General features: G+C 42.1%; 1 protein-coding gene across 7 annotated transcripts in view; it reads right to left on the reverse strand.

Moving 5' to 3' along the window:
• htt (huntingtin) overlaps positions 1–11,225 on the reverse strand; it is a 57,652-nt gene extending 46,427 nt beyond the window's left edge. For 3 of the 7 annotated variants that reach the window (XM_036137195.1, XM_036137191.1, XM_036137192.1), the window contains exons 1-12: positions 10,837–11,225; positions 6,927–7,010; positions 6,522–6,642; positions 4,942–5,001; positions 4,737–4,816; positions 3,676–3,814; positions 3,433–3,574; positions 3,131–3,309; positions 2,844–3,048; positions 2,488–2,535; positions 2,210–2,287; positions 948–1,315 (exon numbers count right to left, since the gene is read on the reverse strand). In XM_036137195.1, the coding sequence (XP_035993088.1) occupies positions 948–1,315; positions 2,210–2,287; positions 2,488–2,535; positions 2,844–3,048; positions 3,131–3,309; positions 3,433–3,574; positions 3,676–3,814; positions 4,737–4,816; positions 4,942–5,001; positions 6,522–6,642; positions 6,927–7,010; positions 10,837–10,934 (1,602 nt within the window). In that variant the 5' untranslated portion in view covers positions 10,935–11,225. The remainder of the gene's footprint in view (positions 1–947; positions 1,316–2,209; positions 2,288–2,487; positions 2,536–2,843; positions 3,049–3,130; positions 3,310–3,432; positions 3,575–3,675; positions 3,815–4,736; positions 4,817–4,941; positions 5,002–6,521; positions 6,643–6,926; positions 7,011–10,836) is intronic. The other 4 variants (XM_036137198.1, XM_036137194.1, XM_036137193.1 and 1 more) reach the window with 3 other exon arrangements.
• Positions 11,226–12,841: the final 1,616 nt, after the last annotated feature.

Below are 12,841 nucleotides of genomic sequence, written 5' to 3' on the forward strand. Positions count from 1 at the left end.
CAACGAGGGGAGCCACACGTTTCAAGACAAGCAGGCACTGCGCCGTCTGACCTTGTCGCTAGTGCTAGAGGAGGAGGAGGTGGCGTAGAAGGAGGAAGAGGAGGAGACGGACAGAGAGGACGAGGAGGAGAGAGAAGCGGTGTAGACGGAGGAGTCGCTGGCTGTGGCGTCGGGACCCTCGGTGGGAGTTGGCGAGGGAGGAGGCGGCTCCACCACCTGCTGGGAGGAGGAGAGGCGCGACTGCAGCGAGGCGAGGGCGGGGACAGAGAGGGCAAGACAGGACCAGGAAGGACGACTTGTTAGAATGGACAGCAGCTGGTTTGGGGTCTTTTTTTGTTGGAAGAAAATATAAGGAGATCAATGAAGACTGAATCTGACGCAGTTTATAAATCTAAAAAAAAATAAAATAAAATGTTTGGGCAGAGAGAGAAAACTTTCCAACATTTGTCAGGTAAAAATCCCCGACTTCTCCAGACTCACGTTAAACGCTAAAATTCACCGTGACCTGTTGCAAACTAATATTTCTCCATTCTTTTTACTATGAGGGCGTCCTCTACAGGGGCGGTTCTAGACAGGGGCCAACAGGGGCCCATGCCCATGTAGAAATGGTCCTGGCCCCTGTTATGGCCCCTGTACTAAAGACATGATATTAAATACACTTCTCATAATTATTTGCAATGGCAAAGAATCCATAACTGATCGGTCACTTAGACCAATATTAATATTTTTTTCTTTCTTTATTAATCTTTTTTCTTTTTTCTTTATTAATCTTTTCCCATAGAGAAACTGTGATAAAGTTCTGATAGAGACGTTACTGAGTTAAACCCAAAAATCAATCAGCGTTTTTTTTTTTCCTTCGGTGTCCCCCCCCCTTGAACAAAGACGCAGTATCCACCCAGCAGAGAAGCATTTTACGGTGAAGTTCTCCATTAATCAGTCATACTGACCAGCTCTGCCACATCTGAAGGGGTCACAGCCGAGTCCGGCCCCTCTGTGGTCGTCTGGGAGGAATCGCTCGGTGGAAGGGATCGATCGTTGGTTCCGAGCGGCCCCCCTCCTTCAGGGGCGGGGTTTTCCGGTGTAGTGTAGTCGGCGGTCTCTGGGGTGACGTTGGCGCCGCTGGAGCTGCGGCTCAGCATGTCCTCCTCGTTTTCGTTGGGCGATTCGGGGGTGCCTGAAGGGGACGTCCCGCCCCCGCCGCCGCCCTGCTCCGAGGAGGCGCTGAGGTCCACAGAGTCGCCGGGCTGCAGCGTGTGCTGGGAGGAGCGGGGCTGCTCTGTGATGATGTCCACCTGGGCAGCCGAGGAGCCGTCTGCTGCAGGAAGAGAATGACGAAAATGAACTTTAAAAGTGATCCAACCACGTCACGCGTTACAAAAGTTATGTAATAAAAAGGCGGTATACTGGAGCAGCAGATTAAAGCTCCTCTGCACATTCTCCAAGTTTCTTAAAGAGCATATGTGAAGAAAAAAACGGATCTTTTATTTCACCGTAATCAGCAGCCTTTCACGGTAATGTTGGATAAAAAGCTGCAACACAATTAAAAACTGCCTAAGGCCTCTACAGATTCTTTTGAACACAGAATCATGCTTTACTATGGAACTTAATTTCACATATTTCCAAATGTTCCATTGTTTTAGTTTGGATTTAAACTAGAACAGGTAAAAGTAATGACATTTGGTCAGAGCAAACTGGGACAAAATGCAAGTAAAAAAAATAAATAAAAAAATCACAATGCAGAACTGCTCTGAGCCCGGTAATGCTGGAGGTTTTTCCTTCCTGTTAATGGGGAGTTTTTCTTCCCACTGTCGCTTCATGCTTGCTCAGTATGAGGGATTGCTGCAAAGCCATGGACAATGCAGACGACTCTCCCTGTGGCTCTACGGTTCTCCAGGAGTGAATGCTGCTTGTCGGGACTTTGATGCAATCAACTGGTTCCCTTATATAGGACATTTTTGACCAATCTGTATAATCTGACCCAACCTGTATAATATGATTCAATTTGACTTTGTAAAGTGCCTTGAGATGACATGTTTCATGAATTGGCGCTATATAAAAACAACTGAATTAAAATAAAATTGAATTGAACTAGTGGGGTTGAAAACTTTTGCCAGGTACCATATTTCTTTTTCCTAGAGCACAACCTGCTATTTTTCATAATATTTCACATTAACATTACATTTAATGTATGACAGCAGGTCTATCTCACCTGTGAAGGCTCCGGCGGCGACCTCCGCTCTCTCGGGGTCGTCCTCCAACCCGTCTTCTTCCCCAGAAAGAATCTTACCTGGAAAGTTTAGATACGCCTTCAGCCAGAGCGATCAAGATAAGTGCATGAAGATTCTGCCTCATTTGTTTTAAATAATCAAAAACAACTGATTGAAATCTACAGCCTGAAGAGACTTAATGGAAGGTACGTCTGGCCGGGACCTCCACTGGACTACAGCATGCAGCTCGAGGTGAGCACAACATAAACAGACAAGTCACCTCTCTGTTTCCTGAGAAGAAGTGGACTGCAGGAAGACCCTCCCCCCGCTGCATAAGGCAGGAAAACAGGAAACAGAAACAAGATGTGAGAGAGGGGTGAAAAAAAAAGCAGTCAAAGCCGATGGAGTCTCGCAGGAAACAAAAGGTACTTATGCACAGACAAAAGGAGGCGAGTTAGGGAGCAAAAGACAAAGTACGATGTTAGAACAGAAACAGATCGACTGGATCAGTATGCGTGGACGGATTAAAGACACGCTGGTGAGCTGAGCGGCAGGCGACTGCGTAAATATTCTAAGGCCCGTATTGCTGAGCGTTAGCGGGATAAACCGCCTGTCCCAATTGATTGACGAGATTACCGATGAGCTCCAGGATGCTGCCCGAGCGCGCGCGGCTCTCGGGGTCCTGGCGAAACACGGCGGCGTGAGCAATGCTGCCGGCCGTGATGAGCATGTGCAGCAGCTCCGGCGGAGGGGTCCTGAACATCTGCTGCAGCAGCTCCAGGGCAGCCGTGACCACGTTGTGGTCCCAATGCTGCGTGTAGTGTAGCGTCAACTCGTACACCTGCGAGACCACGACAGCGAATGAGAGCACGGACGACAGGCGCCAAGGCCTCATCCTACGGAGCGAACACGGAGGACCTCACCTGCAGGAGCTGCTCAGGCGTGGGCTGTACGTCAGCCTCCTTCCTCATCACCCCAAAGCTGCCTTTGAGGCTGCTGGTGTTGACCTGGTGCTGCAGCAGAGGCATCAGGTAGCGAAGAGTCAACAGCACCCCCAGAATAAGGTGGCTAGGGTGTTCGTCGTCTACCGGAAGCAGCAGGCCTGAAGGAGGAGAAGAGTCGGATTATGTGCGCGTTAATTTATCCGCTGGCCGGAAATTAATCTTATTAACCAAATCAATCTGTGCGTTTGTAAATTAAGTATTTTCCTATGTGCGTAGCCTACCAAGCAGCACATTGAGGAGCCAGGTGTAGAAGTAAGTTGTGCGCCTGGAGTGTTGGCACACGCTGACGGCAGAGCTGGCCGCGGTCCGTCTGATGGTGGGGGAGCTGGACTTCAGGTTGGCAACAAATGACTTCAGGAGCACCTAAAATACAAAAAAGTTGCAGGAGTACAACGAAACACGTTTCAAGGGTACGCAGATGAGCACGGAGCGTTCCCCCTGGCAGACCCATCCCAGCCACATACCTTGATCTCGCCGTCGTTAGCAAAGTTGCCCAAGGCCGACATGATCTTAGGTATTGCTGCGGCCAGCGTCTCCTGCACGGTTTCCTCCTGGCGCTTGGTGATCCGACTGAGGCACGGCAGCAGGTTGACCAGGTAAGGTCTGCAACAGGTGGGAGAGACGAACGAGCCCAACGGAGCAAAATTAAGCCCAGACTCGTGCTGCAATGTTTGTTTGTTTTTAATCTCTAATTGTAAACCCCAACCCGCTGAGATTACTTCACTCTTACTGCTAGCGACTGACGGATGGGAACCTGTGAGTATGTTGTTGTGTAGAAAGCAGATTTCTGCCTTGCTAAAGGTCACCTGCGATGTTTATTTACAATAATCCTGCCGTACGTTTCAAACTGACAGCTAATGTGCAAATTATTACTTTTAAGAGTTTTTCCAATGCATGTTGACACAAAGAAATACGACTAAAGAACAGTTCAATAGAGGATCAATGCAGGGTTGCTCCAAGTAAATAAAGTGCATGTGTAATTTATTTATTTTTGTAACTTTTGTTTGTTCCCTTAATAGGATAATGCAATGAATCGCAGTCATTTTTAAAATATCGATTATTCCTTATACTACAATCTCTTAGATGCATTATTGTGGTTTCAGCGACATGCTTTAAAGTTTTTGAACGCACAGATTATAACCGTTCATCTACTGGATGCCAAAACTAGATGCAGATTTAGTTCAAAAACATTCTTCAACTCACAATAAGGAGAGGATGGAAAATAACAGTGAGAAAAATGTGGGTCAATCACAATCTATACAGTCATCGCAGTCAACAACGGTACCCTAATAGCTGCTGTGCGGTCATAACCTGTATTAGTGTCAAAGTAAACAATAATCCTGATCTTCAGACCCTAAAGAGTATTTTTGGACGCTTTAGGCTTCCCAGTGAGTATGCTTGGTCGGTGTAAAGCTGTCTGTGTACATCCTGAGACGGTGTCTGTCTCAAAAAACAAACACGTCACCATGCTAACACGCGGTGACGATGCAGATCGTTGATTCTTTGGCGGCATTACAGCGTCTACCTGCATTTCTGCGGTCGGATGAGGTGGGCGAGCTCAGCAAACCTCCACAGAGCTGCCCTCAGACTCCGGGACGCTCCGTTCTGTTGGCGTACGGAAAGGCATTCAACAAAGATCTGACCTTTCAAGCCCCTCAGATGTCAATAAGTATATGATATAATATAAGTGTATTAAAACGACAAAACAAGAGCCGAGTATTAAGTGTTACCTTTTTAATTTCTTTGTACAGCTCCAGCTGCAGTCTAGGCAAGTTCGAGTCCATCAGTGCCTGTGAAGTGAAGTGAAGTCAGGATTCTAGTGAGCAGCAGAAGCAATAATAAAGAATATTCTGCACAATTATAAACTGTATTTTGTTAAACAATAGGAACATGAAATGTTTTTTGTTTTGTGTTACAGGCAAATTTGGGAGTAAAGGTTAAAGTTAAACCAAGAATGCCACAAATCTGTGGCTGACCTCCACCTTTATGCCAGGAATGGCTGCTCACCATCGTCAGCATATTTCAAAGGTTATGGTTTCAAACCAGCGACCGTTTTCTGTCATATCGTTCCTAAGGTTTAAAGTCCTTTATAGGAGTTATACGATTCTTCTCAGGCCGTATGTCAGCCCACTCTTTGCTTCTATGACAGCTCTTCTGCGAAGGTTTTCCCCTTGGCTGAGGAGCGCTGCTGAGAATTTTTGACCCACCACCCCAGAACTCCTTCTGCAGCAAACTTCACTCACAGCCTCTTCTGAGACCGCCCTGTAACTTTACGTTCCAGTAGTTCACAATCCCTTTGTTGTTATGCTGACTGTGGAATATTTAGTAGGGAGGAAATTTCATCCTGAGCTCCTGAATGCGACCCATTCTTTCCAAAAAGGCTCACAGACGCAGTCTTGATGCCCAGGTGATGGATTTCATACAATCGTCTTTCAAAATAAAGTACATTTTAACATTTCATGATATTTAAATTCCCTTTAAACTCTGATTATGACTAGAATAAGTGTGCAAATATACAGTAGCTACGTTTTATCACATGCTTTACATTGTTTTAACATATTTTAATTCATTCTGAAGGTGTGGCGGCTTTTATTTTGGTGTGGTGGTGCGCCACGATCAAATAGACGTAGCAGACACTCATGGAAAGCAAAGGAGTACCAGCCATCATTTATCATCATCATCGGCATGTCTGTTAAGCAGCCAATTAAATGCTGGCTACATGACCAAACTAATTAACCGGCTAATATCGGCTCGTTTTACTCCCAGTGTTTCTCGATAAAGAGCAAAACACTAAAAATAAACACGTGCATAATATTCCGTGCAAAAAGCCCTTCAAACCTAATACTAAATGTAGCATTTTTATAAAGTATAAATAATACATTTGGATACTATAATAACCACCATCGCTATATTCTTTTAGCAGCGGTGAAAACAATTGTTGCTTTTCTGTTTTGAATAAAAGCAACTGGATCATGTTGTACATTTTTGTGCAAGTACCTTAAATCAAGCTTGTCGTTGCATAATCCTATCCTGGCCTGTGCTTACCGATGTTAAACATTTCTGATAAGTCAGGCTGGTGCAATGCTTTTTACCCTTTTTCTTAAATAATTTTAGCATTCTCGTTCCTGTCCTTTCACCTTAAATAAGAATGAGTTGGTCCACAAAAAAAAAAAATGGGTAAATTGGCAAGCTTTCCTATTTACTCCGAGCGCAAACAAGTTAGAAGTGAAAATGTATGTGACAAAAAAAACAGGTTCCAGCTTCAAAACCTGAGGCGACGCAGACAGAAAGGTTCCTGAATCTTACTCACTTTGATGATTTTGTTCAGGCACTCGTCGGCCACCATACGGACATCTGATTCACTGTCATCACTGCAGAGGAGAAACATCTCCATGGCGATCCCGAGCAGTTTCTGAAACTCCGGAGATGTTCTGTTACCAGGCCCAACGACACAAACGGTGAGGCAGTAATTAAACATCAACACTGAAGACTTCAACGAATAACTTAACCAGCATCCGTTCCTGGAAGCTACCTCCATTCCTCTCCATCATTTTAGGTGAATACTGGCAAACAAAACAATCTGGATGACGATGAACTTTTCACACTCAATGTGAAAACGGGAGCTCTCAAAATGTTTCTGAGGGATTTTCCACTGGAGAGGAGATGAGAGGTGCTACTGACTGGAAAGCATTTTAGTCCTTCTACCAAGGCCTACCTCAGCGACTGAGCCACGATGTTTTCACATATCGTCAGGCAGTGGGTCACTCGGTCCTTCTTTGTCGCCGCTTGCTCCTTTTTTCTGTGAAAGCATCACAAAAAAAGAATGTCAAATACAAGAAAATACAAAAACGAAAACAGTCTTTGAGAAATCCTTTGCTTTCAACCCAATTAATTAGAAAAATAGGCAAAAGATAAACCTTAGTAAATAAAAAATAAATAAAATTGAGGTCAAGAAAGGAATCACAGTGTTAACTTAAAGCAGCACAGTGTAACTTTTAACCACTAGGGGCGCTAGACCTGTAACTTCCAGGTTTAGCGACCCTGAATGCCACTGGCAACACTGCACTGTCCCAAAATTAAACAGTCTCCCTCCGTGTTTTGGAATCTGATAGCAAACCACTTTGGAACAGCAGATTGAGAAGTCAACAGTAAAGACAAGACCACATTCACCCCTCCAGATTAAATCCTACATCAGAGAACCAAAATTATGTGCGATCAGGTGTCATAACCTAAAGCGATGCTCTAGGTCACATGACCCATTGAGCGATGGCTCCAACTCTTTCAAGATACACTGGCGAGTTTTTGAGAAGGGCTGCCTGCGAGGAGCATCCATACGTACTAAGTGCCGTAAATTGAACTGAAATATAATTTTATATAGCACAAATTAAGTTGGGTCACAACTTACACAGTGCTGCTTTAAAATTAAAGAGGGAGAAGTATAACAGAGCACTTCACTCTCAGACTGCAGGTCTGCTGGTGGTTCCTAGAGTCTCTAAAAGTAGAATGGGAGGCAGATCCTTTAGCTATCAGGCTCCTCTCCTGTGGAACCAACTCCCAGTTTTGGTCCGTGAGGCAGACACCCTGTCTACTTTTAAGACCAGGCTTAAAACTTTCCTTTTTGATAAATGCTTATAGTTAGAGTGGCTTAGGTTATCTTTAGCTATCTCTGTAGTTATGCTGCTATAGGCTTAGGCTGCTGGAAGACATAAAGACCACTTTCCCTTACTCTGCTACATTCTCGTACTACTCTCCAATTCTGCATTAGTTTCAATTTTTCTTAAACTTTAAAAAAAAGCTTTTAGCTACAGGGGATTTCTTCTTGTTAAAAGTGAATTTTCCTCTCCACTGTCGCTCCATGCGTGCTCAGTATAAACAATTGAGGCCAAGTCAACAACAGAACGCCCACTGTTGCTACAAACTCATCTAGGAGGATTAAAATGCTGCAGTCAATGATTAGATACAATCGATGGGGTTTCCTTAGATAGATAACTTGTTAACCAATCTGTTTGGATGATTTCATTATAGTAGACTGAATTGACTCTGTAAAGTGCCTTGAGATGACAAGTTGTAAATTGGAGCTTTATAAGTAAACTGAACTGAATGTGCAAAAAGTCAAGTCATAAAGATTGTGTACTTGTAAATTAAGCTTTTTACCCTAGTGCAATAAACTGTCTGACAGGTTATGATTTAAAAGGGATTCAGGTTCTTACATTTGTGGAAAAGAATTACATGCGTCTCTGTAAAATTCCAGATGCAAAGCAGAAAACCGGATGTAAATTTCTTCTGCACTGTTTCAGAGTACAAGATGTCCCAGATAAGTGCCAGGTAAGTCTGCTAAAATTTAGATCTCTAGATACAATTCTAATAATCCGTAACAAAATTATGTTTTAAATATGTGTTCTAAGGAGAATTTTAATATCAAGAGAAAAAATAAATATGTTGCCATTTTCTCATGAGTACGCTTTAAAATTTGCTCAGTTGCATTTGGAGCAATGGAGCGGCTGTTTTTTACGTGGAGATTTCTGTTTTGTATCTGTAACCACGGGTCCATAAGCTAAACAAAACTGAATTATAATTGAAAATATTCTCTACAGATGCACAGCCCTCAATTTCTCATGCGTTTCATTTTACAGGATTAAAAGGCTTGTTTATAAGATCTAAATTCATTATGGCTTGGGCTTTGCTAACATCATTGTTGGTATGTAACTAAAACTTGAGATCACTGTTTGCAGACTGTTTACATGATTTTATTTTTTTAATTAAATGTATTAAATTGTTTTTTGGGATTTTTTTGTTGTTGGAAGTTTTGAGGCTCAGTCGTTGTGAAGTGCTTTGTGGGTTTTATCTGTGACAGGTGGAATCTAAAAAAAAAAAATCTACTGATCCATCGCAATAAACAAGGTAAAGAGTTAACCTACAACTCTAAAGGCTGAACTTCTCTTGGAGGAGAGATGAAACGCTTTAACGAAAAAGAACCTGTCCAGAGAGCCTATCCAATTTCTTTTTTTTCCTCAATAAAATATACTTACTATCACGGAGTCTACAGCTGTTGTTAGTAAATATGATACTAGTTGCACCATCTCTGCAAAACTGATTTGTTTGTTTTTGTGAATAGCAGTTTTGAGAATTCCTGTTTATAATATTGATAGACAAAACATACTTAGAATAATACTTAGTTGTTACATGTATATTTTTCCAGTTTATGGTGTAGCTAGGGCTTCTTTGGGATTGTTTTATCAATTAAGCGGTCTGTTAGAATGCAAGATATAAATCTTTTTGTTTCAAGGCAGAACCTTTCAGTGATAATTTTTTAGTTGCAATGAATGCTACTTTTAGACTGATTCGTTAAAACTATACCAAGTCAATATAAAGACATTTATTTTAAGCACTTCAAAAAAATAAATCATTCTTTGCCAAATAAGGCTGGACATTATGGCCAAAGGTTATATCACAATATACTTCTTAATTACGGTCACAATATCGATATAAAGAAAATGAAAGTCTCTTTATTTTTTAAAGACCGCCACAGCAGATGCCTGTACAAACTTATGACAATTATTTTCCCTTGTTTATAAAACTCCTCCACAATTATAGAAATACTAGCTTTAAAACATAAAACTACATTAAACCCAGTGACAAACGCTTCATTTATAGACTGTAAACTGAAATATCAGAAATGTCATATCAACGTTATTGAACAAAGTTATATTGCACTATATACTGATATTGAATTATTGTCCACCCCAATTGCCAAATCATTTATTACATCTTGTGACAATATATAAATATTTGTCTAAAATTGAACACATTTTGTGTTTTGGAGTCACTGAATCTAATCGCCGACTTCAATTTAAAGTGATGGAGTGAAAGCAGCACCTAGTTTTTCCTTTTAAAACGCTGTAGCAGCCATCATCATTGGTAAACTATACAGGTCTGGATATCATTGTCACTTTACGGATACATCGTCACTTTAATCAAAACACCTTTTTAAAAAAAAAAAAAACTTTGCTATAATACCCAATAGCACAAAAACAAATAAAAGGATCTCCGATCTAAATAAAAAAAAGTTTAAAAAAAAACCTAGTAATGAGATTAACCTATCATCCATCACAGAGACGCTGAGCAAGCCCCTTTCAGACATCCATCAGCATGGTACCATTACATCACTGCAATGAATGAACCTGCCCCCTTTTTATGGAGCTACGTTGGTCTGCAGCTGCAGTTAGGAGACAGTTATACGGCCACAGCAGAAAAACAAAAAAACAAAACTAAGAATCCCTGACAAATTTAGTTCACCATACAAGCAAGGATGCTTTGAGCTGGTCCTTCTGAGCCCTCACAGGTGCGTGAACCCCGGCGAATCCGCTTAAGCGTTGGCCACACAACATATCTGTACGTACAGTAACCATGACGAGGGGGGGAAATGGCCCCGGTAAACTGATAAATTAGTGCGTCTGATACAGACTACGTGATTAAAAGTAAGAGCAGATCATGAGGTGATATACAGCAACGTTTAACTGTCTCGAGGGGGGACACGCTGACGTTGTTAGCGAGCCATGCTAAGCTAACTGTAGCGCAGCGGTGACAGTTGTTAGCTTCTTAAAAAAAAAAAAAAAAACACTTACTGTCTCTGAACGAGCTCCTCTGCTGTTGGCGGTCCCTGCTGCTGTTGAAAAGACTTCAGAGACTCAAAGGCCTTCATAAGCTTCTCCATGGTGGCCATTTTAGCAATACACAACGAGACAGTTCGCCCGAGAAGCTAATATTTACTATTTGCGCTAACCAGCTAGCACCGTGGAGCGGACTAGCTAGCGCTCAGAGAGCAGGAGGTGCGTAGCGCGACGAGGGTTAGCGCTGCCACCCGCTCCCCGCTGTCTGCTCCGACAACCCGTGGCTTATTTTTCTACAACGTGAACCCTAAAATGACCAAATCTGCGCCGATAAAGTGCCATCTTTGATGCAGCGCTGCGTTCCTCTCCCAGCAGTTCTCACCAGGAAGTGGTGACAGGTTGCAGCGGAGGGGAGGGACGTGAGAGCCATCGGCCAATCAGAGCGCGGCTTTACTTTAGCTGATTCATCAGAGAGCCAATGAGCCGTTGCGGGTCTTTTTTTTTTTTTTACCTCATGTTATTGTTGCTGTCATGAGACCGTTAAAATCAGTGAGCTCTTTCGCAAAAGCCAGATAAGAGATGAAACAGTGATTTTTTTTGTTTTTGTTTTAGTCCCACGGGTTTGTTCGCTTTTTCAATAAAGTAGTGTTTTATGAACTATCAGAGATGATTACAAGGCCTTCTTCCGATTAGGCTGACATACTTTTTGCGTCTTTTCAAGATTTTTGTACAATGTTTTTAGCCAGTCTTTTTACTTTTTTCTCATTTTTTTTTCTATTATCCTCCGTCAAAATAGTATAAACTGACCTATAAACTGGAATGTAATAATCAATTTTAATCTCTTACGTTTCTGACAATATAAGCCAGACGTTTACGTTGCTGTTCTTTTATCAAGGTGAAAATATGAAACTAAAAACCTCTGAGATAGTTTAAAAAAAATAAATGGGTGCACAAGTTCGAGTTTATTGTGTATGTTCTCTAACCCACATGGAGTCAAAACTACATAGGCTGAGATACACACAACCCCCCACTAGATTTGAAATGATTCCTCATCAAGTTGCAGCGAAACTACACAGCCCTAGCATAATTATGGCCAAACAGTTGAGCAATCTGCTTTTCAAAAAAGTAATTTTGAATCGGTTTGCTTTCTCTCACAGACCTGACTTTTTAAATACTATCCATAAATTTGGAAAAGGCTTCAGGTCAGGTGTCTCTGAAAGCTTAATGTCTGGTTCATCTATCACAGAACCAAACTTTTGATTAATAATTGGGATCGTTGCTCTTTTGGAACACCCAACTAAAGCCAAGTTTCGACCATATAGCTATCGATCTGAGCTGAAGTCTCCCAGTTCTGCCCCCACAGAAAAATAGGACCTCAGCAGGATGTTAGCACCACCATTCTTAATAGTTGGTATATTGTTTTTGGGTCTGAAAACTATGGTGGCTACCATTTAAAACCTGACCTTGACTTCTTTAAATCTACAAAACTATGTTCAAGAAGGAATATGTGCATGTGACCAAATGTATATTTGCCTTGCGTTTGAAACGTAGATTATTGGAGCAGCGGCTTCTTTGATAGCAGGCACCCTCTCGGTCAGTCGTGACTGGCTTCAACTTGGACGGTGACACTGTAGTTCCAGCATTTGGTCAGTCACAGTTATAGGTTTTTCCTGGATATCCTTACAAATATTTAATTGGAGGTGGCAGTTGGGATCAGATGAGTGAGACTGGACATTGATCCCAAGCAGACATGAAAATATATAAATATATCTTTTTAGTAATGAATGGCCCCAATATCATGATTTATGAAGATTTTATGCACTATGCTTAAAAGCTAGGTCTGTGCCAGGAAACCAACCAGTTAAAATACGCTCTACCAATTTTGATGAGGGGAGTGGTCAGAAATCCAACCAGAAACCGTTTGGGCTACAAGAGACATTTACTCCTGTCTCCTTTGCACCATTGTGTTATTGTTTCAATTTGACCCCTTGATTATAGTGTGTTCATATTTGTTTTCTAC

The sequence above is a fragment of the Fundulus heteroclitus genome, chromosome 5 (genome assembly GCF_011125445.2).
Source record: "Fundulus heteroclitus isolate FHET01 chromosome 5, MU-UCD_Fhet_4.1, whole genome shotgun sequence".
In the NCBI taxonomy this organism is placed as follows: Eukaryota; Metazoa; Chordata; class Actinopteri; order Cyprinodontiformes; family Fundulidae; genus Fundulus; species Fundulus heteroclitus.